The sequence below is a fragment of the Centruroides vittatus genome, unplaced genomic scaffold (genome assembly GCF_030686945.1).
Source record: "Centruroides vittatus isolate TY-2023 unplaced genomic scaffold, ASM3068694v2 contig_748, whole genome shotgun sequence".
Lineage (NCBI taxonomy): Eukaryota > Metazoa > Arthropoda > Arachnida > Scorpiones > Buthidae > Centruroides > Centruroides vittatus.
This window is the reverse complement of record NW_027122484.1, coordinates 79182-106932: the sequence shown is the minus strand read 5'-3', so window position 1 is coordinate 106932 and position 27751 is coordinate 79182. Positions and strand designations below refer to the sequence as shown.

At 33.7% G+C, this 27751-nt stretch overlaps 1 protein-coding gene across 1 annotated transcript; it reads left to right on the top strand.

The window, feature by feature from the left end:
• Positions 1–60: 60 nt before the first annotated feature.
• On the top strand, positions 61–27389 carry LOC136981222 (F-box/LRR-repeat protein 7-like). Its single transcript, XM_067277502.1, has 3 exons — positions 61–294; positions 19187–19838; positions 25818–27389. The coding sequence occupies exons 2-3, from the start codon at positions 19214–19216 to the stop codon at positions 26564–26566; spliced, it is 1374 nt and encodes a 457-aa protein (XP_067133603.1). The 5' UTR covers positions 61–294; positions 19187–19213; the 3' UTR covers positions 26567–27389.
• Positions 27390–27751: the final 362 nt, after the last annotated feature.

The following is a 27751-nucleotide window of genomic DNA, read 5'->3' as shown; positions in this document are numbered from 1 at the left end:
CCCGTCCGGAATTGACGCTTACATCAAAATAAATTTATAGAGACGTATCAAGGACGAGCAATGGATAAGAAGACAATGGCAAAGGGAGGCCCACCCTCCACCACGTTAGACCAGTAGAGATTTGCAGCTTTCTGATTGGAGCCCTTTGGTTTTTTTTCCCAACCTCGTTGTACCCAGACACAGTCTGAATGGTTGATGAGAAGAACAGAGAGCAGATGCTTCTCAACCACACCTTTCAACGTAGATCCTCCACAACTCCGAGTCAAAACTTTAGCCGAGGGCTAATCGAATACGGTAAACCCATTATTATTATTAACATATTGTTAAAATTAATCAGTTATTCTTTTATAAATATTAGTAATTTGATAATATATATATATATATATATATATATATGTGTGTGTGTGTGTGTGTGTGTGTGTTATATATATACATATATGTGTGTTTTGTAGTTGACTATATACAATTCTCCTCCCCCTTTACTTGCTTATGCCTAATGGGAGTTTCGCTCCTAAATCTAATATGGCTGGAAGAATCTCGTTGGAATCTTTACATTTCACATTGATAAACCCTTTTATATGGCATTAAAATTCATGAAAGTGTTTAAATTTTGTTTATTTTTATAATTTTTAAGGTTTATAAGTCATTAATCTTTGATTTTTATACGGTTTTAATGGTTGTAAACGTGCTCGGACTTATTTTCAGAATATTAAAAATGTCACTTGCTGTAGGCTATTTTGGCTCGTTTTAACTATCTTAACATGAAAGTATGTAATGTTTTTTATGGATAAATGGTAAAAATTGGGCATATTTTTAATGGTATAAGTTATTTTCGAAGCTAATTTAATGTAAATTATTCGAAAAATAAGGCATACTTTCTGTCGTTTTCGTTGGAAAAATGAAGAAGTTTATGAAATGAATTTATGCTTCAACAGATGTGTTACGGTAGGCCTTCGGCCTTCCTTGACTTACATTTTATTGATTAATAATTTTATAAATCGTGACACGACTTTTAGACACATCATCAATCACCCTATAAATGCAAAATATGCTACCTAATCGGTGAAATGACTTAAAGTATGTATGTATGCTAGCATAGTTTCTTCTAAAATATTCACTTGCAACGAGTTACCCAGAAAATGTAACTTTCTGCATTTTTCAGTATGTATAACATGCAAAGAGCATTCATTCTGGCATACAACTATGTAAATTGCCCATGTTGCCTTACTTTACGGGTTAAAAATATAAAGGAGTTTCCTGTAAAGTGCTTAATTGATGATACAACTTAATTCGCATGTTAAACTTTCTGTAAACTTCATAGGCCTTAAGTGTAACGTATGACCAAGAGGTGTTAAATGATCAATTATCTATAGGCCTACTTTGTTTGTTCTTGAATTCTGTAAATCTAGAATTTAACTACTTATTTTCTTTATTTTTCTATCATTACACAGTGTTAGTGATTCATACAATGTTCTGACTCACCTCTAAGTAGATTGCTGAATGAAAAAATTGCTGTTTTTAAGAAAATATACAGTTATTTTTGCTAAAATTAACCTGAAATATGTAATTCCCACTTCTTGAACTCTAATTTACATCAAATATTGAAGATAAAACACTTAAAAATTGCTACAAAACATGAACTTTCCTCTGTGTTTTTCATGTACTTCCATTAAAGATCACAAGCAAATTCTGGGATTAAATATTACAAACTTGTAAAAGATTTAAATGAGTTGTAAACTATAAAGCTCAACAGTTGTATATAATACAGTACAGTTTACAGTACATTGGAAGTAAAACTGCTAAAGGCCTATAATCTACAGTAGTAATATCTGACTTTAACAATATGACCTATACTGTACTGCTTGATATTATAACTTTACAGCACATATTCGAGCTGAAATACTGAATTATACAAGCCTGATAAACTTTATACTCTTTACAGACCTCATAATTCTGTATAAGCTGCGTACAAAGTCTTTATATTACTCTCACTAAACTGTAACTTTCAGGCTGTTTGTAAAGTTAAATAGAGATAAATTTTATATAAATTTGAAATTTTTAATAGATAAATCCTGGTAAAATCCTGGTTTTAAAACCTTTACAGAAGTATGTAAATGTACAGCACTTACTGTAAACCTGTGTAGGTTGTGAGTAGAGTTTTAGTAAAAATTACTTTAACAGCTCGTAAAAATGGATTAAAATAATTAAGTTTTCTACATTTCATGGACTTTGCTCGTTAGAAAATTGCAGAAAAGAACTAAAACCTGAAAACAAATACAAAGTAAAGAGTAGAGTTAATCTGTAACTATGAAGAATGTGGAGTTAACGAGGCACGAATTTGAATTATTCAACATCTTTTGCTAATTATGAGTTAACTAATTTAAAATATAAGAAGATAATTAAGAAAAGTAGAGAAAATTGTGCTTTAAATTGTAATTAAAAATTGCGATTTTTTGAATATTTGGTGAGAAATTTCGATTATTTTCGGCCGTGGTAGAAATAGTTGTCTGCCATTAAGAAATGCCTCCACGTTAATGCTACTCCACCCTCATTATAGCACATTATTATGGAAAAGGCAAACAATTTCACTGGCACTACACCAAATAGCCGTCTTGTTCATGTTTAACACTTCATTTTCCACCCAGTTCACTTTATTTTTGCTCCTCTCTCTCTCTCTCTCTTTCTCTCTCTGTACAACATCCATTCACACGCTTGTAGGCCTTATAATGTTTCAACTTAGATATAATTCTTAAATTATTTTAAATATTAAATTCAAAAACGAAGAAAAATTGCATAAACCTTTATTACGTTTACGTGAAAACGAAATTATTCGCGTTATTGGTTACGAGCTGACCAATCCGATATCGACATTTTAAAATTTTAAAAATTTGAAATGATGTTTAACGGTCATTCTTTGAAATTTATGTAAAATGTCGGTTAAATTACGTTCAAAAGTAAACGAATTTTTTAAAAAATGTCTAAATTTCTACATTTTATATTGATTTTTATAAAATTATTCAAATTATTTCTATAGAAGCCGAACATAGAAAATTGTAAACATGCCTAATACATTTTATAGGCAAATTAATTTACTTAGGCCCACATAAATTAAGAAATATCGCACCTCGTTTGAACTAATTTTCTATTCTTTTAATCTATTTATAAATAAAATTACTTAGTATTTGTGTTTATTAATTTTATTTTCAGCCATTTTAGTTTAGAATTACTCAAAACTGTTCTAGGACGATATTCTGTGTCTACATTCTAGAGTTTTTTTTTAGAAACTGCGGCTAATATGTGAAGTACAGAGAAACCTCTAAACGACGGCCACCGATGAGAACATTAGTTAAAACATGGTCGTTGTTTAGAGGTTATTTTGTATGCATTTCAAAAGGAAACGTGCCGCCGTTTGAAGGTTACCATTATTGGAGGTTCGAATGTATTATTAAATTTACTTAACAGTATAATTTTTGTTAATCATTATAAAGACCGAATTCCTGTCTTATTTTGTAGCCATTTGTACAATTTTTTTTTTTTTAATGAAAGAAACACTCATTCTGTTTCACCGGTATAGCTGGAACACAGAAAGGGGAGATACGGGGGTAACTTTAGGGCCATCCTGCGCGTGTTAATAACAATACACGTTAGAATTACGCTCATTTTGAAAGCTTTTTACTGCCTACGTCACAAGGAACCATCGGCCGCCTTACGAACAAAGCCGAAATTTGATTTAATAGAAGGACTAGTGTATTCATCCACACACGAATCCACCCACATGTAAAGGTCAAGCAGCGTATTAAAAAAGGCCCGTTGCAGGTAATTTGGCGGAGGTTTGGCTAGTTTCTACTCGTTCAAAAGATCCAAAATACTAACCGTGGCCCGGGGCGGTACACGCTTCCCGAACCCAGAAGAGAGACGAGTAGAAGGTTTCGTTGGTGTTTTGGCCTCCTGACATCTGCTATGCTCTCATCCTGTACCTTAAACAAATGTCACACTTGTTTCCCGCATTGAAAGGTGAGTGAATGGTGAATTTGTTTAGCCAAAAGTTAAGTTCGTTGTCCCTCTATCCGGCGATCCCTCCTCTAACACTCGATTCTAGGAAGTTTACACCATTGACTCCTTCGTTCAATCCGGAAAAAGGTGGTAATTCTGTGTTACAGTAACTTAAGTTGGCATCAATGAGGACGATTATATACATTACTTCACATTTATCTAGAAGAATTACTACTTATTCTATTCAATTTTACGTTCTAGGTGTCTTCTATTGTTCATTTTTAATAATTTAATTAGAAAATTGTTCTAGATATGTTCGCGTTTATACATCTGTTTAATTATTATTTAGATTTTAACAGTTATTTTTTTTCTAGAATTTTCTGTTTATCTAGAATAATATTTTAAAATCGTGTGTCAGTTACAATAATACAGAAATGTTTCAATTCTAGAAAACTTCGTTAAAATGTTAATTTTTTAAATTAAAATAAATCATTTCTTACGCAATTTTTTACAGATTTTTATGTGAAATTCATGGTATGAAATTTTGAAATTCTATAATATTTCATATCTAGAATTTAAAAATAGAATTTTCTACATTTAATTCTCCATTTTGTTGTAAGTGTTCTTATGTTAGTTTTATATTAAATGTTACTTTTCTTTCTGTATACTCCTCCCATTTGTAAACTTTAATTTTTCTAGAAAATACAGTTTTTCTATATATATATATATTTATTTATTTAATTTAATAACCAGCTAATGTAATAATGAATATCTCAGTTACGAATTAGCTTCCTGGAATCAAGACTGTTTTCTGGATTTAAAATCGAAGTTCTGGACTTTTCTGGAATAAAATCATGGTTTTAGACTGTTTTCTAGATTAAAATTATGTTTTTAGGCTATTTTTTGTATTAAAAATCGTGTTTTTTGGATTAAAAATAGGATTTCAACTAATCATAAATCCATACAGAAATAAGTAAACGAAGCAGACACGCCAATTTATCGACTGGCGTTAAATTAAATGCGGAATGAGAAAAATAAATGACTTACTTTAATTGATATAATATGGGATAATTGACCATTATTAAAGCATATTTCCGTGCCGTAAATTTAATGGATTTCCAAATCTATTAATTGTTATATAATCTAAAGTGACGATTAAGTTTATAGTCTACAGTTTTGTATCTTAATTGAGTTCCAGGTATTATAGATACATCCCTACTTCCTTTACGAGAAAATGGGTAGAGTATATCAAATTTAGTGTGGCCATAAATGCATCAAAGTAAAGAAAAACCCTGGCATGTACAGTAGTAAACCATAATTTTCGACAAATTTTACACGAAGGACCATGAATCAATCAGCAATTAAGACGTCCGAGTGCAGCGATTAGATAAAGGGAAGAAAGACGTATACAGTGTAATGCACTGAACATCACAAAATTCTAGAGAAATAATTCTTTCTATATTAATTATGTAAGAATTTTTCTGATAGGATGAATCAATGAATCAATCAGCAATTAAGACGTCAGAGTGCGGCGTTTAGATAAAGGGAATAAAGAAGTACAGTGTAATGTACTGTACGTCACAGACTAAGTTCTAGAGAAGAAATTCTTTCTATATTAATTAATTATGTAAGGTCTTTTCTGATAGGTGTTTCGAATTTTCTTCTACCTTATCGGCTCCTTTAAAAGTAGTTATCGCTGGCAACTTTGTTTAGATGGAAAGATTTATCTAGACGTCAGAATCATAAATCTACGTTGTTTTCCCCGATGTACTTCTTATAATGAAGTATGAGCTTATAGCAGAGACGAATGTTTTCCTGCCATTTAGGCACTTGTTCTAACTATAAATCAGCTGGCTCGATACATGAAGAGGTAGAGGGGTGTAGGGACTTTAAAATAAAAAAAAAGTAGGGGAAAAAACGGGGGAAATTCCCCCTGCAACAGAAGAAAAAAAACGGCCAAATCATCAATTCCCACAGCTGTAATTACGCGACGAGTTTTATTGTTGCTTTACATAATACATTGTTTACACTGATCATAAAAATCATTATGCGCTCCAAGCGATTAGATTTTTAATAAGTTATTTTATCTGGTTCCAGGTTTACGACTTGGAAAAATATACCTGGCATCCCCCTCTTCCTCTGTCTCTCTCTTTCTCTTCCTCCCCTCTTCTCTGGCAGCATTAATAATTAATCTAGATATTGTGACTTGTTTATGCTTTGTTAAACTGAATCTTCTTCGTGTTACTGCGTGAGAATTTTATGTAAGTGAGAATTTTCTTTATTATTATTACTATCTTCGCGTTTTGGTAGTCACTTCACGTTAAACATGGCGTCTTTATGCATCCATAAAATAACTGAACGTTCGGCGTAAGTCTGTACGAGATTTTAAGCGTTTAGTCTCTTCTTTTTTCTCGTAAAAATCGACAAAAACTTTAAAGTTAATTAAAGTTAAACTGAAGAATTAACGACAAGTCAGGTGTTATTTATATAATAGCCAACAATGCCTTCTACAAAGCAGGTCGCCGAAATTCTTCCATCATCCTCATCATCATACAAGTTCCTCATCCTGGTAAATTCTACAGAGGAGGTGATCATCAGTGGGATTCAAATGCTACACTTTGCAGCTTGACGCACAGAGGAGGAAACACAAGTAGAAGGCTCGCCAAGGGGTGAGCCTTCTACTTGTGTTTCTATCTCAAAAAATACTTTTAAAACATTTTTTTTTAAATATGGCTCGAGTTACATACATAAATTACTCTGCCTCTATCCTCGGCCTAAAAAGTGTAATTTATATATCTAAAGTAGAAACAGGGGGAATACAGGCAAACTTATTGTTTAAAAGTATTGACAAGAAGGTAGCTTTCCATTATAAATTTCTTTTTTTATTTTCTAATTTCTTGAAAGAGAAATTCGGTTATTTTTTTCTTTTTTACTTAAAGAATCGTTTTGGTGAGACTTTGTTCGATTGGTCAATCGATTATCCGAGACACAAGCAATTTTGTTAGACCCAGCGGGCGGTTGGAGTGCACCGCCCTACTTGACAGTTTGAGACAAGTAGTAGTGGGTTTCAGACTGTTTTCTATCAATATTATTAACAGTTTATCCAGCTACACATTGCAAAAAATGCCCAAGTAACTCTGCAAACAATGGATCCTTCAGTTTAAACAGTTGATTTAGCGGGTACTTTTGAGGCTACTACCAAACTAAATCGGTTACGAAATGATAATAAATCGAAACTACCCCGTCGAATATCTTGACCGTGTTCTCTCGACAGTTAAATCTTCAGTGTGATGAGCCTTTCGTCGGCATTAACACGGGAGTGCTGTGTTAGGAATGACAGGACCTGTTAATAAACTGAGTAGTTTCTGTGTTTTAGTCAATCTTTTAACTCTTACACTAGGATATGTCAAAGAGAATGCTTGTTTACAGGACAGTACAAACACTAGAAAGTACTATGTACTTTGTATTTATGTAAAAAATTTTCACCTTTGTTGCCCGTAAAAGTACTTTCACTTTTTAACAAACAATACTTTTTGTTTAGAGAATTGTCTATTAAGTCTGAGCTGTTAGGCCTCCAACTAGCCGATAAGCAACAAATAACTATTCATACATAAGGTATATTAATTGTAGATTGGCACAATTACAATGTGTAATAATTGCTTTCAATTCCATCAGTGTAATAACCACAAAAGTATAATTATTTAAACAAAACGGTATAAGCAACACAGCTTACATAGAGGTGTGTAAATAGAAAAGGGTGTTAAAAGCGGGTTAACACGAAAGAAAAAAAAATTTCTTATAAGAAGGGGGAAGGAAACTTTAATTCAGAATGAAAAAGTGTTTTGACAAGCTGACTGGTAGGGGGTGAGTTTGAGATTCCACACAGCAAACATCCGGAGCGGGCCATTAAGATGCTCAGCAGAGTGGAAAATCTGATACGGCATTGATCCGAGTACAAAAGGACCGTAGATGGACACAAACTTCAAAAATCATCTGGGTTTACGTCACACGTGGCCATTGTTTAAGTTATTTTTAATTGTTTCGCTTGATTTCCATTGTGATTGTCGTTAATTTAAATCAGCGAATACACCGAAAAGTTAAGAAATAATGTAAAGTAATAAACAAGGGTAGAAGCAAAGTTGACACTAAATGTCTTAATATATCTAGAAAAGTAGAAGCCTTATTTGTCATCAATGACACTGGCTACAACTTTCCATTAATAATATTGGCCTTTCTTTTTATACTCTCCGCTACAATAAGGTAACACCCACTACAAAGGTTAATAGTTTTGACACCTTGGGGAGTTGGGGAATGGCCCGGATAAGGTTCTAGTGTCGAGTATGATAATTATTATCTTAATAACACTAGTAAGCGACACAATAGTGTGTTTATTAACACTTCATGAATAAATTATTCATGTCTGAATGAATACGATGCGTTTATTAGGCACGTAATTAACTGAATTTAATGCTTTAATTAATTAAATATTAATTAATGCTGTACACGAGAGGATGGAAATCGTGTGTTGCTCCCGTTTACTTGTGTCGAGAAAATGTAATTTCCTTTACGATTCGTGATTAAAATTCCTTATATGCGGGTTCATCCCTTGGTAATGTTCCTCTTACACGTGTTTTTCCTTGGTTCCCCCCCCCTTGTCGTGAAAGCATTAATTTCTTTGGTTTTTAAGGTGTATTTTACTTTACCGAGTGATTTTTTCTTGAAAATTTGCCGGATTTTAAGTGTTTTTGGAAGTTTATGTTACATTAAAAAGCCTTATTATTTTATATTCTCCCTCAGTTTCCGTGCTACTTTCAGCTTGATCAGTAATAATACTAACCATTTACATGTATAAACTAATAAATATTCATTTTAAACGAACCTGCAATAACGGACACCCTTTAAACAGAGACGATTTCCTCAGGAACATTTTATTTATGCATTAAAATGCATACAAAATTAACCTCCAAACAACGGACACTTTTTACGTATTGTTTTCACTGGCCGTTGTTCAGAGGTTTGACTATTAAAATTGCCTAAATTAGTTGCTTTATAAGCATGACAGATCACTTATAAAAAACCTTAAATTTAATTAAATACAGTAATCATATTGTTCAACAAGCGTAATTTATATAACTGTTTTCTGCTTGTTTAACTCATTGATACTCTACGAAGAGGATTGGTTATTTGGCATTTCTTGGAGGATTGGGGAAATAGTTGTTTAATTTTTAATCCTTTAAACAAGATAAAACTAAATTACAACGATTTTCCTTCAAGAAAAACTGTCTAAAATAAAAAAATATACCCGGAAAATCCAACAATTTACAACAGAAAACAGCAGCAATTATCATTGAACCGAGTAAACCAACAATACAACTCCAGGTGGATGGCGTTACTGTGGCGTTACTATAGCGTTACTCTGTTTTAAAACTATTTAAAATAGTAACAAAATTTCCTTCTCCAACTTATAAATCACGGACAGTAACTGATTTATTAATTAAAACTTGTTTTAAAGCTAACCTTACCTCCGATCCTTCACCAGGCGAGAGCAAAGGGGTACCCCTTTGTAAAGTTATGTTTTTGGTAGGGTTATCTAATAATTTCGATCGAAATTTTTCAAAAATATAGGTCTAGTTATCGGTATTGTGTCCGCAAAGTAAGTACCACGCGGGTCGAAAAAGGGATGGGTTTCATATGGTATGCACTTCACTATAAAGTACAGTACATGAATATGAGGGTAGGGCATAATGTGAATACCCGTTATTAGTGTAAGGTGGGCGTTCGACACCGGCCATTTCCCCAGAGGTATAATATCCAGAACAGTCTTAGATGTGGCGGTAAGAAACTTTAGTGGGCCTAGAATTTTACTTGATCACGATAAGGTCTTCCCATTGAAATGGCGTATTTTTTGGAATTTTTGGTGGAAAATTATATGATTTTTGTCTTCTTCCTTCCTCTCTGGTAGAGGAGAAACATGAGAAATTATGCAAATGAGATGGAATGTGGAAACTGTATATAGAATGCGCATAAAAATGCTGTACAAGTTATGTTCTTACTCGTGTAGAGGAGCTGTAACAACTTTTCTCGCATTCTTTCATGAAGAAATGTGAGAAAAGTTATGTCACTGCTGCTCCTCTATATGAGTAGGAACATAACTTTTAAGGTATTTTATAAAGGAACGACAACGGAGATGTTATTGTTGTTGTTTTCTCATTTCACTTCTATCAAAAAAAAAAAAAAAAACAAAAATCTAGGTGCTGTTGCTGCTTTTTGTAGTTCACTTCTATCAAAGAAAACAATAATCTAGGTGCTGTTGCTGCTTTTTGTAGTTCACTTCTATCAAAGAAAACAATAATCTAGGTGCTGTTGCTGCTTTTTGTAGTTCACTTCTATCAAAGAAAACAATAATCTAGGTGCTGTTGCTGCTTTTTGTAGTTCATTTCTATCAAAGAAAACAAAAATCTGGGTGCTGTTGCTGCTTTTTGTAGTTCATTTCTATCAAAGAAAACAAAAATCTGGGTGCTGTTGCTGCTTTTTGTAGTTCACTTCTATCAAAGAAAACAATAATCTAGGTGCTGTTGCTGCTTTTTGTAGTTCACTTCTATCAAAGAAAACAATAATCTAGGTGCTGTTGCTGCTTTTTGTAGTTCACTTCTATCAAAGAAAACAATAATCTAGGTGCTGTTGCTGCTTTTTGTAGTTCATTTCTATCAAAGAAAACAAAAATCTGGGTGCTGTTGCTGCTTTTTGTAGTTCATTTCTATCAAAGAAAACAAAAATCTGGGTGCTGTTGCTGCTTTTTGTAGTTCACTTCTATCAAAGAAAACAATAATCTAGGTGCTGTTGCTGCTTTTTGTAGTTCATTTCTATCAAAGAAAACAAAAATCTAGGTGCTGTTGCTGCTTTTTGTAGTCCATTTCTATCAAAGAAAACGAAAATCTAGGTGCTGTTGCTGCTTTTTGTAGTTCATTTCTATCAAAGAAAACAAAAATCTGGGTGCTGTTGCTGCTTTTTGTAGTTCACTTCTATCAAAGAAAACAATAATCTAGGTGCTGTTGCTGCTTTTTGTAGTCCATTTCTATCAAAGAAAACGAAAATCTGGGTGCTGTTGCTGCTTTTTGTAGTTCATTTCTATCAAAGAAAACAAAGACAGGAGATTACTGTTTTCTCTTAGCGCATTTATACAAAAGGAACAATAAAGTGTGTGTTGTAGTTGTTTAACTTTTCGTTTATTTTTACAAAAGAAAGAAAAAAAAAAAAAAACAATTAAACAGCTTTATTTACAGAACTTTTACGAAACCAAAGATAAACAAATGGTACAAATGGTAATGCGCAAGATATAAATCAACAATTCGACTTATCCTTTTAGAAAACGAGAAAAATCCCTATAAAACTCGTAGGGGGGTTGATATTGGAAATGTCTCACTTAAAGAAGACATTTTCTTGAAAGTTTTTCTCGATAGTTTCCCTCCTTATTCTTACAGTTTTATGATGTCGTAAAGTTATGTTCTCTTAATGATATCAGACACCGCCATTGTCTCTGTTGATCGTACGCTTAGAGGGTGTGTGCCACAAGAACCAATTAGGGTGCGCCCCGGTATACCCGTTTTTAACGACATACTTTACGATCGTCCCTCATCCTTCTTCATCTCCAAGCCTACAGCAAATTGGAATCCATAATACGTTTTCTGAGGGAACCTTTTTATAAAACTTTGTCCCTTCTCGCCGTTTTTATATAATCTACACACCGGTCAGTTTTTAGTGCGAGTAAAAATCGTTAGATTGATAATGGCTTCTCCCCGTCTTCGAAATAGAAATAAATGATCGATGTGTTAATTCGTTTCGTGTATTTCGAACGGCCCAGTGTATTTATCGTAATTTATTTTATTTATTAAGAAAAAATGAATTTTGAGACAAATTTCCAAATTAAGCTTTTAGAAAGGTAATATAATTGAGTAAGAAGGAAATAAAATTTATTATTGGAGATAATACGATTAAGAAGACAAGTTTTACTTGAAAAATGTCCCAAAACTCGTTTGATATATTTGACCCCCCTCTTCTTTTTTTTCTTGTATTTAACTTGAAAATAGAAAAATCTGGTTAAAGGGCTTTTCTGGAAATTCCCTTCTGAAAACACAGCAAAAAAAAGTTCTTTCTGTGTGACAAGTTTATGTAAGTCCTTACTTTACTGTCTTCGTCATCGTGCAACACTATATTTCACGTGCACGGGCCCAAATAGAGGTAACTACGAGTACCTTTGACTGTGTGCCCCGCGCTTAAACGGCCCCAAAATTTACTTATTTTGTATACAGAATGTGATTCGAAGGTGTTGTAAATTAAAAGATCCTTTCGATATGTACTAGAAAATTTATTTTCGTGCCTTTCGGAGGAACGTGAGGCCTCCAGTTCTGTTAGACTTACCTTGTTCTTTCAGGCGATATATATATACACATATATAAGGCCTCATTTTTCTTCTCTCGTGTTCTGTATATATATAAGTATCTTTGTTATAATCTCACTTTTTCGGGTCTTATATACACGTAACTGTAGCGACCTCAGTTCGTTTGGGCCTCATATATACGTAACTATAATGCTCTATCTCACTGTTTTCGGGCATTACTTTGTCAAACCTTGCGCTTATATATATATATATATAGGGCTTTATCTTATTTCACTCAAGCAGTACGACCTTATTTAAGCTCTTTCATTTCACCGGGTCCTATAAGCGTGGTGTGTATATGCCTACATATAAAGGCAATTTCAGGCCTTACGCGTATATAAAGGGCCTTATCTGACTTGTTTTAGTTTATTGTAGGGTGTGATAAATTCCAAGGAATTTCACTAGTGTTAAAACTAGGTAATAAAAAATGCTACCAGGTAACAAAATTGGAGAAGGAACCATTTTTTTTAAGGGTTCATTCGGGTGAATTATAGTTTCCGAGGTGACGTTATGAAAGTTTTTTTTCTTTGGTTTTTATCAGATTTACAGCTTTGGGAATACAATGGTGTATCTTATGATTAATGGACGTGTCAAACAAAGGATATCTGATTGAAGTGACTTGAAGATACGTTGTGATGCTTTTATGATTTTCTTTAAAATCATCCTGAATGAAGGACATTATAGTGATGACGAGGACGATGATGATGATGATGATGATGATGATGATGAGAGGAAGGAAGAAAAGGAGGAGGAGCAGAAGAAATTTTGTACTTTCCTCCATTACCTTAAATTTTAGCATGTTTTATCCTTAACCTTTGCACCATAAACTAATGGTTTTAGTATAATTAATCTTTTAAGGTGTTTTCATAGTGTGTTTAGATGCATTTCGCTCAATAATCTAAAAGAAATTAATTCTTTAAATGTTAATATTTACTTAAAAAAATGAAAAAAATTCTATTTTACATTCTCTAATTTACATAATTTTCAGGTTTATATACAAAAAAAAAAAAAAAAAAAAAAAAAAAAAACTTAATATTTAATACCCAAAAAGTGCGCATTTTATGTCAAATTTTTCAGCTTTCTACACCAAATTAAATTGAAAAAATACATATTTTATTAATAAAAATTCATAATTTCTTAGTCAATGTATATTATTTTAAGTATAAAAGTGCTATTTTCTGTTTTAAAAAATCTTCTGTACATCCTTGAATACGTGAAGAAGTTGCTGCTGACAGCATCAGCGACTTCTCAACCTTTCTGAATGTGGAATTAACGCATAAAATACCCTTAAAATGATCGAAAAATCTTAATGGAAGCCTGAATTTTTATACAAAAAAATCGAGAATAATTTTTATTTACAACAGTGTGGCCCTACTAACTAGAAAACTAATTTACCACACACCGTTCCTTATCACATCTGTTGCGAGGATCTAAGCAAGTAGCATGGGGGCAAAGATGGGATTAGGGACATAAAAATGGATATTTGAACTCGACAGGTTTTGATAGTTGTGTTCCAGGAATAAAATCGACTCCTAGAAAAACTTCTGGTGGGTTGACAAATGAAAATTTGACACGTGTCGTTATAAATCATAGCTGTAGTACACTGTAAATTTATTGCTACCGACTAGTTTAGTGCCAGATAAGATACATCTTACCTTACTTGATACCAAGGTTACACTGTAATAGATTTATGTAACTAGAATTTTTTGGTGTTGTTTCTTTGTGTTTCTGATTGGAAATTTTGCCGTTCTAACACCCGAAATATGTATAAAAGGTAAAAACTTTTCCGTAACAGAACACTCGGCAGACACGCCTTGGTTATCATTTACTTTTGGGTGGAGGCGATGCTTCAGTGAAAACAGTGAAAGCTATTCATATTTTGGCTCTACCCGGATTTAGATTTTAATAAATCTGTCAAAATACTATTTTTCTTTCTTTACTTCTTCATTCTTGTGTTTTGTTTAGAGAAAATATAAGAGAATGTAGGTCTTGTAGGTAAGGTACTAAAGCTCGTTTCTATGCTATTGTTATGTGGAATGTTGGCCTAGAAAGTAGTTTCTTCTGTAAGAAAATGGTATTTGTATAGCCTATATTGTGTTTTTAACAAATTACTAGCCGCATTTTTAATATAAAAATAGAATTATTCCGATAATTTCTCATAAAATTCTCTAATTTAGCAACCTTATGAACTGAACAAAATCATAAAATATAACAAAATATAGTCTTATTTTGTACCGGATAGTACTATAATTGATACTGTACAACTCTGTACCAATTGTAATTTAAGTACAGTACTTAGAATACGAGAACTAAACGCGGTTAACTAAACTTTTATGTCACCTCGTATGCAATTTTTGACGTCGTTTTGTACAGGAAACTGTGAATTAAATCGTTTTCTATCAATAAAAATTCACACAATACACAATTTGAGCAGGAAACAAACCGGATATCCCCGTCTGAAATCTTTCAACAGGCGATTTTAAACAAGTTTGTACACGTCAGAATTTTCTATTGTTTCTGATAATTTATCTAATTAAAATTCCCTCACATCATTTCTAAATATAACCCCCGGAAACGTACAGCAAGGGAAAGAAGGGGGGGGAAATCGAGCCCTCGAATGTCTTTTCGCCATGTTGATGACACGAAATCAAATGCATCCTGACAGTTATTATCCACACATCAAGATCTAATTAATTTTGATTAGACAAGCTCTCCTGCTTGACAGAAATGACTAACAACGTTCAAAATGGTATCTGTTAAAAAACTGACATTTTATTTTTTTTCCTTTTATCTCCTCGCGGAGTTCACACGAATTCGCTCTTACTCATAAATGACGTGTCACCAATGACGATTGGTGATACGTCACTTATGAGTAAATTTAAATTAAATACCCCTATCGACTGTAAGATTATGTGTGTGTGTGTGTGTGTTTTTTTTAAGCGTAAAATATGTAAAATAGTCATTATTTTTTAAACAATTTATGCGTAATATTTGTTTTTTTATGTTATAATTTATGCATTTTTTAAAATCATTAGCATGTGAATATCATTCGTAGATTGAGATAAGGCAAAATTATGCAAACATTACTTATGTTATGTTATTAAATCCGATAAAATATATCATTAGAATGGATTATTCATACAAATAGAACATATCTAGAACATAATTAGGGGAGAAATCGTATATATTTATGAATAAACTCGCATAAATTGGTGCTTTGAGAGGTGCAAAAATTACGAATTTTGGACGGTTTTATATTCAAATTTTAAGTAAAAAAACTGGGCATTTATTTAGATTATGCTAATTAGAGTCGTTGTATGAAAAAATTACGTCAATACACTAAAGTTTATTACGTCAAAAACCTTAAACACAACGTATACTTCGATACAGGTGTTAAACAGAAGCACAGATGAATGTATATATAAGTAAGCTCTATAAATATATATACAAATATACAGATATACACGGCCCAAACTTAGTTAACTTCAGTGACTTTCAGGTACAGTACTTATGTATTAGTTTTCGGACCACCCTGTAAATACTACTGTAATTAACAGTAAAAACACTAAATGAAGTGTAGAATATACAGGAATAGTTAATAAGGAACCATACAAATCCCTAAATTCCCTACTCTTATTCCACTTTAGCGTAAATTTCGTGGGTTATGTTTAATTGAGTAAGACGAATACATAAAACCATAATTGAATTCGTTAAAGGGGGATCGCAGAAAATATGTAGTAAAGAGGGTGTAACGCGATAAACCCCTTGAGCAGCAGGCAGCAATTTACTAATGAGGATAGCATTTAGGAAGTTTTATCAGGTATAGATCGATTATGGTCTATGGCTAAACGAGTAAATTCTGATTTGTCATCACGTTGAAACTTCTAGGAAATTAATTGAACGTTAGTTAAGTGGGCCATTTATCAACGTGTTCGTATAGGAAGGGGGTATACCGATTACATTTTTCTATCTGTAGAAGAATAGATTAGCTTCGTCAATGAGACTTTTCATTAAATTTTGATAAGGTAAATTGGGATGATTAGGTAAAGGTTAAGTTGTAGGTCGAAGGGGTGAAACTACTTAACAGATTTAATTCAAGGAGAAACTTCCATTAGTTAATGATGATAACAATTCTTTACTGTAAACACCCCTCGAAAAAAAATATTTAAAAAAAAAAAAAAAGGTTTCTGCCCTTATCTTTGTTCGATCTAATTATTAAAGGCAAATAATTCAGCCTTATCTCTTAAGTAGAATGCTGTCAAACCACTTTTAAACTATTTTTAATACCCCTTCGATGCTGTTTTTCAGTAGAAAATTGTGTAGAATGGTTAAAATTGTATCTCTTAAACAGTACAATGTTGCTCCCAGTACATACGATATTGCGCTATTAGCGCATAATTCCTACGTACAATTGTGTAATGGCGTAAGCCTGTACGCAATAGGCATTCCTCTTTAATTATAATAAAATAAAACTAAAACTACAAGCGATAATTCTAATTTCAGCCATCATTCTCTAAGGTTATAAAATAATTAAGTTATTTTAAACACTTGATGTCTTACTTATAACCTTCTTCGTAAGGCTAATAGGTAATATATAATTTAACCCTGAGAGGCCGAAAGTATACAGAAATGTCTGTCTATAACTCCATATTTCGTGAAATTTATATGGCGTAATTAAAGGCTATCGTTAATTCCGTGTTTGTGTAAGATGGAAGTAGAGACACTCTTCGAACAGAATTTTAATTGTTGTTTTAAAGTAGGCCTTCAGGCCTACTAACTTGATCCAGGCCTAAATTAAATATGGTAATTTCTTCACTCTCGTTGGTGCTGGAGTTTGATGGAGTGGATTTTACCATTTTTAATGATGTATATTATATAATTATCAATGAATGCACTTAATTTGTTACATACGAACTCCAATGGGTTAAAATCCAGTGACAAATTGACATTGAACTGAAGCGCAATGCGAAAAACACAGCACGGAATGGATCCGAAATTTGAATTTAACGTAAAAGGTGTGTTTAAATTCGTAAAAAGATTACCATAATTAAGCCATGTAACATATATTACAGCGTTACCATTTCTTTAATAAGTGACCTGTAATGTTTATTAAAGGTTCTCACATGTGTGGGTTCTCACAGAATTTACTTAATTTGTAATGAGACAAGAGGATAACTGGAAAAACCTCATAGAAACATTGCGTGGAGAGAGGAATTTGATACAAGAATCCGCCATTTCGAAGCGATTTAGAATGTAGATAAGTAAATTATCCCGTGAAATTACAGTATAAATTGCCGTATTCGATGCCAAATTTAATTTCTTAATGACAACTTTTACCATTAATTGCTACCCGCTTTAATGTCGGTGGCGATATACTTCACCCCCATTAAAATATTTCAATTCATTTACATAATGAACCTGCCTCTTTGCCCAATTTTTTAGTTCATTACAGCATTAATTACGTCCACATTTTACACAAAAACTCGTGCCATAGGTGAAGGATACGCTGGTAGGTGCAGATGGAACCAATGATTTTTTCTTAGTCGCTAGTAATTTATCAAACATAAACTACCCTCGCTTTATCAGACGTAACTATGTTCCATTTAGGGAGGAGTTAAGGTATTTATCTGCCAATCTGCCCAAACAGACACACACAGAAGGGGATAGAGGGAAGGGGAGAAAAAAACATGATTGACATGATCATACAGGAATCTCTTGTGTTGTTATGTGGTCTACATGTTTATAATGCGGGTCTAGAACAAACAGATTGTATCCTCGATGGGGTGTGGGTATACAAATATCCAGTCGATTATCAAGGCTATAATTAACAACCAATCGACTCTTCTTATCCGGACTTAATTCTTGAAGCGGGCCACCTGTAACCTGTATGAAATGCTCTTTTTTTTCCTGTTACTATTAATGAAGAGATGTAATTAGGTGTATTCATTCTTTATTTTAAGTAAATGAATGTAACTCCAAGGTTTAAATGACGTTCGGCCCACGTACAGATGAAGAAGAACGATTACTCGAAGGCTGTTTTTTAAGTACTCTTCGCGTGTTTATGACGGCAAAAATTAAGATAAAAACTGTAAAATTCAATAAAATAATTGTTAAATTTTCTGTAAAATATTATTCTGTATCAGTTTTAAGTCAAAATTTCCTACTGTAAAGTGAGATTATACTGTACTTTGATGGTATCTTCCAAGCGTAAAATCCCACACAAATGAGACGTATGACCTATATTTTTGTGTAAACAAGCTTATAAATGAAGAAAGATATATTTAAATATGATCCTGCATGAATTAAATTTAATTTACGCATCATTTTATACCGGGAATTTAACCTACAAATATGAAAAATCGCGTGTAGTTTGCCAGCCGTTTAATGGAAATTGATTAATCCAAATGCTTTTATATGATTTTTGTGTCACTATGTGACAATACCCATAAGAAAATAATGTCTAAAGTAAATTAAAGGGAATGAATATTTACAGTATTATACAGAACTGTATTATACATTCAACCTTTTGCAAGGTGTATAATCTATACGTCCGAGCTTTCAAAGAGTACAGATACGTGAGAACTGTGTGGAATATTTAAACTCTTCCAAAACTAATTTTAAATGGTGTTTTGTGTGAAATTAAGAATAGGCTGTTACTACACTGTAAATTTACTTAATCAGAGAAGAAAACTTGTATTAAAAACGCTGCTCCGAATGTAAAAGTGTAAGTAACTGTACTTTTTCTTATCGTTTCAGTAAAGAAAAAATGAAATTCTGAGTAAGATGGAGTATCGTTATGCGTGCAACAAGTCCAAAGAAAATCTAAACTTCCTCTCGAAACCAGCAACGTCGGGTCGAGTATCACCTTGTCACGATTTGGGCTACCACACGCTTCTGACACGAGTGGTGCCTACGTACGAGTGGTATCCAAACTCGACACCAGCTGCTCCGGTCGTGCCTAGATTCACCCCCACTTTCAAAGCAAAGAAGCAACCAAAAACGTCTCAATTCGACAGGTTGTCCGACGTATTAATAACCCGGATATTTTCTCATCTGTCAAGTAACCACTTGTGTATCTGCGCTCGGGTCTGTCGACGATGGTACTTTTTGGCATGGGAACCTCAATTGTGGACCAGCATTTCGTTAAACAGCGATCGGATCCACGTGGATCGCGGACTGAAGACTCTTTTTCGACTTCTTTGTCGGCATTCTCCAACTGGTTGCCTGGCTGTTGAGAAGATAAATCTAAACGGATGTGGTAGATTAACGGATAAAGGTTTGTTGACTTTAGCTAGAAGATGCCCCGAGCTGAAGACCTTCCTGATACGAGGATGCAACGAAGTTACCATCAACGGAGTGACAGAAATATTATCTCGTTGTCTGAAACTTGAGAAGCTTGATGTAACAGGTGAGTGAGGTTTGCAATCGTCACGTGAATACACATTGAGTACTTGCAGCTCTAATGTTTTCTAGCGATTGTACTAGTTGCAGAAAGCTTCTCTTGTAATTGTACCGTAGTACTTACAGCAAGCTTCTCTAGTAATTGTACCGTAGTACTTACAGCAAGCTTCTCTAGTAATTGTACCGTAGTACTTACAGCAAGCTTCTCTAGTAATTGTACCGTAGTACTTACAGCAAGCTTCTCTAGTAATTGTACCGTAGTACTTACAGCAAGCTTCTCTAGTAATTGTACCGTAGTACTTACAGCAAGCTTTTCTATTACTTGTACCGTAGTACTTACAGCAAGCCTCTCTAGTAATTGTACCGTAGTACTTACAGCAAGCTTTTCTATTACTTGTACCGTAGTACTTACAGCAAGCTTCTCTAGTAATTGTACCGTAGCACTTATAGCAAGCCTCTCTAGTAATTGTACCGTAGCACTTATAGCAAGCTTCTCTAGAAGTTGTAGCAATTGTAGCAAGGTTCCCCATGATACAATTTTCTACATTTTACATTCCCCATTACATAAATAACTTTAAAATCCCGTTTTATATTACACCCTTCATCTTAATTGCCAGACCTCTTCAAAAATTTTTCGCATTAATCTTTGATGGTGTGTTGTAAGAATGCACTAATTTTTGAATTTTTAAGCTATTTACTGCATACACTCATCCAAAATAACTGTATAATTTTATAATTTACTTATTATTGTGTATCCGAAAATGTTCAGGAAAAACAGAACGATTCTCGTCAAGTAGGCTACTCTAAACAAATCCAGAAATCTTAGAGGGGTGCAGAAACAAAACAAACAAAAGTTTGAGACAATATGCTTTGTTCGAGAAAACCTCAGAGGGGTGCAGCTTCACCCTGCGCACCCCTAAATCCACCCCTATAAACATTGCATTCGATATTTTATACCGCAGCTGATCCAAGACAATTGTGCTCTAAATTCTTTCGGAGACTAACCCCAGGCAGGTGTATTTTATTGAATGATGTCCTCCAGTTGGAAGGAAAGAAATCGTATGAGTAATTTAAGAAGAAAACATATAATAAGACGTTAATATGTGTGGTGTGTGTGTGTGTGATGCGCATTTATGGTGCAAGCCACCAGCTGTGCCTTCCGATCTCCATCTGTCAAATAATCAATCAGAGATATATATAATCAAAGTGCCCGCATAAGCTACAAATTCCCACGGGTTATTTTTGTCACCTCGTTACCTCGGCACTTAAGATAAGCCTAATCGAAGCATGTCTCTTCTTCTAGCTATTAGAAAGGTGGACGTCATCCACCCTAAGGGAATAGAATAAAAGGCGTTTCTGCGGTCTGCCGTCTGTACAGACGATGGATGGTGGAGGCGTGGCCTACTACTATGGCAACAAGGTCACTCTTTTCTCTTTTTTTCCACAAAAAAATTCTCCTGGGTATTTACATTTTACACGAAACATTAAAGAGGAGCAACTACTACACTACGGAGATTCATTACCATCTTTACTTTCGGGTTTACTTTCCTGTACTTTAGAAAGTTGTAAGCCTCTACAGGCTATTGTACAGGCTACAATGAAAAAATGGAAGTTTCCTGTATTCTAGTATACATTATAAAATAAAAATTTATAAGTTTCTGTAGGCTCGTGTAGGTTCTGAAGTCGACAACTTGTGAACTTTGTAGGGTCTGGAATGTATGATTTCTCTAAGTTTCTGTAGTGTCTGAGGGAAAAATAAGGCCTTTCTATAAGCTCCGTACGCTCTAAATTGAAAAATATATGAAAAATATTGGTTTCCTGTAAGTTTTTTAGGTTCTAAAATAGAAAATTGTAAGCATCTACATGCTCTTGAAAGTCTAAAATCGAAAGTTATATGACTCTAAATTGAAAAGCTGAGCCTTCTATTAACTAGATTTAAATGGACTCTTATAAGGTATAAAATCGAAAATTTGTCTTTCAATTCCGTAGCCTTCAAAATCTTACATCAAGCTCCATCACACAATACAGTGTAGAAGTCACGTGTGTTGTGTATATTTTGTTTCTAGCTTTGATAGATATGATGGGGACCATCGAAGCTTGGTAATGAATTAGTAAATTACTTTTATATTGTTTGTGGGATTTATTTACAATACTTCCTCTCGTGATAACGTATTATATTTCAAATATAAGATACTTATTACATGAGGGATGTATATCAGAAGAATAAAGAATGGCTCCCATTAAATTTTCCATTCAGTTTTGATTACGAAGCGATTTAGTTAATATATTTTGCATAGTAGGTCAATATTTCGCCTGGAGCTAAAAAATTTAACAATAAGATTTGCAAAATAAATCATGCCCAACTCCATACAACCTTAGAGTGGAAGTAAATCTATGAGGTCCAATTGAAATTGTATTATTAAGACACGCACATTTCCCTCGTCTACTAATAAAGTAGACGATGAAAGGGTTTCATAAAGCAAAAAGGAAGCATTAAAATTGACAGTAGACAGTCTGGTGGGATAAAATTCTCTAATTTGGGACGTCACACTTGATAGCATCACACGTACAAGGAACAATAGTCTAAGTATCAAGAACCCCCAACTTATGTAGAAAGTCTGACAGGCCGAAAAGTAAAATGCCTTGGAGGATAACAAGACATGAATGAAATGTATTCAAGCTGAAGTTAGGATCTTCTGATATAAATTACCATCTTTCATGCGTGGCTCAAGGAAATTTATGTCCCATATCAAAAAGTACTGTACCCTACTCGTTCATTTACTTTCCTAAGTTTTCATTAAAGTAAAGGTATAATCATAAGATAATTAAAAGAATGCTAAATTGAACACCGAGCTAAAGTTTCCATAGCGAATGGGTTAAAGCGCAAAAAAATGCAAATTGGGCGCACGATTGGAAAGGCCGCAAGTGTGAATCGTGGAAGTATTTAGGAGCTGTAGGCTACATCGGTAAGAACCCATAAGCAATGAGAGGCGAAGCCAACGCCCTTTAAAAGAAAGTCACGCGAAGAGACTTGGTAGAACCCGAGGCGAATCAGAACGGGTAAACAGAACTCAATGCAGTCAGTGAGTTATGGGCAGTCATCGGTAGACCATAATTAAAGTTCGAAGCCCGTCTATTAGCAGTGACTAGTCCTCGGGCCAACTCTGTCCACGCCCCATGATGATGATCACGGAACTACGGTCTCACTCGCTTGTCACCCAGACAAATTGCTATTATTGTATTAATTTTTAACCATTTTGTGGTTTATTACTCGTTGTAGATGCTCGGGGATGACCTTTTTTACTTCTGTCCTCGTTTTTCAATCCTCTAGTTGGGTTTTTGAGTCCCTTTTACGCGGACAAAGAGATGCTCTTCAACGTCTCTTCATCGTTTATCCAATTTTCCTTTATGTGTCTTAAACAATTACACTTGGATTTGAAGTGCACCCCCTAATTAGTTTTTTAAAGGACAATACAGTTTCCTTTCTACTTATTTCTAAACCCTTTATTCGTGTGTAATAACGGGTTATCGAATTAAAAGGGATAGAGTTTACGAGATTTTGAAAAATTACACGAAAATACACAGGGATAACAGGGAATAAATCTGAAGTACATTGTATCTATCTACACCAGAATGAATTGCATTCATACATTTATAGAAATCGTATGTTCTATCACGATAGGAGGTCGAAGTCGCTACTATACAAACCGCATAGAGAATGCGGTGTCTATGACCTTCTACCCCCACCAGTGACAGCAGACATGTTTATACAGTTTACCGCCAATGTCGGAGTGACATTTTTGACCTAACAGGTGATAAATATTTAAACTTGAGGTTGACATCAAGCTGCGGTGGTAAATGGGTAGACAATTTAATGAAAGATCCAAGGGATCAGCTTAAGGTCAACTAATTCCAACTGGCCTGACAATTTTTTCCCCTCTTTACTTCTTTTACACTAACACATCATTTTTCCTTGACCTTTGGGTCCTTAGACATAAAGTTCTGTCATTGGGCATCCTTCTTTGCGTCATTAAATAAGATATTCGTCATTTTTCATACAGGAACCACTGGTACAATTGGGGGGGGGATTGAAGCCAACCGGCTTATTAGGAACGGGGCTACCCTTCTTTATTATGCATAACCCTGCGGCTCGTGTCATAATCTGATCTTAGGATCAGTCCTGTACTTTCTGATCCCCAGACAGTTGCGCAAATATTTTAATACGTCATGCATAATCAGTAAAAATTATTAAAATTCAAACAAAAAAATAATTTCTGTATAAATAATATATAATAGCTTAGCAGTTCATTTGGCCACATTAAAAAATAACGATTAATCTAAATGATCATTTACACATTCTATATTTTAAATAGCATAATTATACAGCGAAATACTCGAAATAATGCGCTAAAAGTAATTAGCGCCCATTACAGAAGAGAAAATAATGACAACAAGTTAAAGAATTAATTTCACTCCACTAATTAAATTCTTATCAATTTCATTGAAGAATAATTATTAATTAACTCTTCTAGATAAGGTTTTTTAGATTATTTTGATAAGATGAAGAGATATAAAAATTATAATTAGGCATATCCTGTGATGAAAATGATAAGATTTCTAACTACTTTTGGGTGTAAGTCGTTATGACTTTTCTACCCATTTAATGTACTTAAATACATTATGCTGATGATGCTTTGTATAACAAATTGCTTATTATACTGCCACGTTAGACAGATTAAGTCTGACAGGACGAAAAAAAATCTTAGTTCGAAAATAACTTCATTAAACACACATATACAGGCATAACTTACATTAAATATACTTTAAGTTAGTTTTTACGGTACAGTCGAACATCCAATAACAGTCACCTGCATACAGCGGACAGTTTTTTAGAAAATTATTTCGAACCAAATAACCTCCGAAGAACGGCCACTCGAGAATAACGCAGCCAAAATGGCCCCTGCGCCAGTAACAAGTTAACCACCCGAACGGCAGCCATTTTTTTATGTTTGCAATGGTCGTTGTTCGGAGGTTTGACTGTATTACATTTTGTAGATAAGCCCCTACATTATAATTATATTGTCATACAGATTAACTTTTAATTAATAAGTATGAAACCGTTAAAAATTAAAAAGAAAACGTTATAACCTGTGAAATTATGGATGAAAATAATTATAATACGACACGAGAAACAGCAACTGTATTAAAAGTTTATATCACTGGTACTTAAAAAGTACCGATGTATTAATTTTATCCATAGGTTATAGATATTCCATAATGTAGATTTACATAATTCGATAAAAATACTATTTAATGAAAGTACTCAATGAAAAAAGTACTATCCAATGAAAGTATCCAATGAAAAATACCATCCAATAAAGTACCCAATGAGAAAATTACTATTAAATAAATCTACCCAATGAAGAAAGTGTCCAATTTTTCATTGGGTACTGTACTGTACTTTTATACCTAATGAATTGGATACTTTTTATTAAATAGATACTTTTATTTAATAGTAAAAAATACTATTCAATGATCTAATGAAAAAAGTACCAGTTGATATATTTCATTTCGTATTAATTATTTTAAACTAATATCAACTACTACTTACTTTCTCATAACACTACGAACAGTATTAATTTTAATCACAGCTTTATAATGTAGACATTCTGAAGAGAAGTACAGTACTAGCCCATAAACTATACTTAACCAAAATATACCATTTAGTAGTACTTTTTAAAATATCAAATAATATGTATCAAGCAATAACACATATTATTTACAACGTACTATTATTTACTTACTATTTTTTACAAATAAAACAATATAAAGCATGACTCATGCTGTGTATTCTAATTAACTATTAAGCGTTACAATTAAATATGTATGACAATTACTTATATATTTATTTATTATCTATACTAAAAACCTGTTTAGTGTTACAGTTTTTTTTTTGTGGTGAGAAAGATTCAATTGTTCGTTGCAGGTTGCTTCAGAATCACAGCAATCCAGTCATTGTCTAGGATCAGACAAAACGATTCAGGAAGTGACACGGAGTCGCTCCTGCCAGTGGGGCTCTATCTACAATATCTGGACCTGACAGACTGTCATTGTATAGACGACGCGGGTCTGGAGGCAACAGTTCGTCACTGTCCCCAATTGACTCACCTGTACCTGAGAAGGTGTGTCCAAATAACAGATGCGGGCATTAAGTACGTGGCTAGTTATTGTTCAGCCATGCGTGAACTCAGTATAAGTGATTGCCTGCAGATAACCGATTTTGGACTGTACGAATTAGCCAAATTAGGCCCCAGTCTACGCTATCTGAGTGTAGCCAAGTGTGACCAAGTTTCGGATGCTGGTGTTAAACAGATCGCGCGACACTGCTACAAACTTCGTTACCTTAACGTACGCGGTTGCGAAGCCGTTTCGGATAACAGCGTGGAAGTACTAGCGCGTAGTTGCCCCCGTCTACGCGCTCTGGATGTTGGAAAGTGTGACGTCACAGATCAGGGCTTGAAGATGCTGTCCGAAAATTGTCCAAATCTTAAGAAGTTAAGTGTGAAGTCCTGCGACTTGATCACAGATCGGGGGATACAATTTATTGCTTATTATTGTAGAGGGTTGCAACAGCTCAATATACAAGACTGCCCGGTAACTGTTGAGGGGTACAGAAAAGTTAGGAAGCTCTGTAAACGTTGCATAATAGAGCATACAAACCCGGGATTTTACTAAATTTCCTGTTATTTAACGCTAAAATTTGGCTCTTTAAAGGCCCAAAAATTAAGTGAAGAATCTTTGAAATTCGTGAATCCTATCCTACTTGATTCAAGTAGGATATAGATCTGATTGCAGAAAATACAGGATTTATAAGAAATATAGGGCAAATTTAGAATAATGGGCAAGTCCATAACAGGTTAATACCGCTTTAATTGCAGTGTCGCTCACGTTATCTTGTTAACACGCCAATAAAGAGTGATCACTCGCGTAAAGGCCTACATATTAGATAATTATAACTTTAAAGTTACGCGAACAGAATCACAAATTGTGATAGTAACTTAGTAGGATACGTTGTTAAAATTATTTGAAGGTATATTTATACATAAGTTACGTGTATCGTGTTTGTTTATGTGAATTACAGGTCTAAAAGACTTGATCTGTGTCTCGCACCCTTTATAAAACACTACTTTTGTCATGTAATGACCAAAAGAAAAAAAAAAAAAAACACTGTTCGTACAATAAATTATACAGGTAAGAACTTGTATCCCGCATACTACAAGTCTTAAAGTTACTGCAGTAAACACAAGGGCATTGTAACGCAATAACAACACCAAAGCCTTTCAAGTATCAGCCATGTAGTGTTATCGCCATTTCTACGATTTTGTACTGTAATTTCATAATTTTAACAGCAATTAAAATAGTTATAGGAAATTAATGTCGAATGCAAAATTCTAGAAGTGGCGATGATTGCATTTACCCAATTATCCTGTAAACAATGTAAATATTTTCCTGTCATTTACAATATTTTTTTTAAAAAAATAATATTTAATGTTTTAACGTGAATAAAGTCATTAAAATAATAATAATTTTCTGTTTTTCTTTATCTAAATTGTAATTTTAACTTAATTGAGTGCTCTGAATTACCCAAATGTGAAAGGGTGAAGAGGGAATTAATGGGTGATCACCCCTTCACATTTTCGGCTTTTGTGACGTATAACAGGTGTTCCACGCTACAAAAAATGTCCTTAAAAGTATTAAAATATAGACTTATTTATTAAACAAAGCTTAAATTATTTACATGTCACTTCTGCTGATTCCTTTCTGGTGCACCTTCCATTGCAATCGGCCTCACTTGCACAGAATAAGGCGTTACATGTATTTGATGCAAATTCGGATGATCTCCCTGTTTCGTCTCTGTTT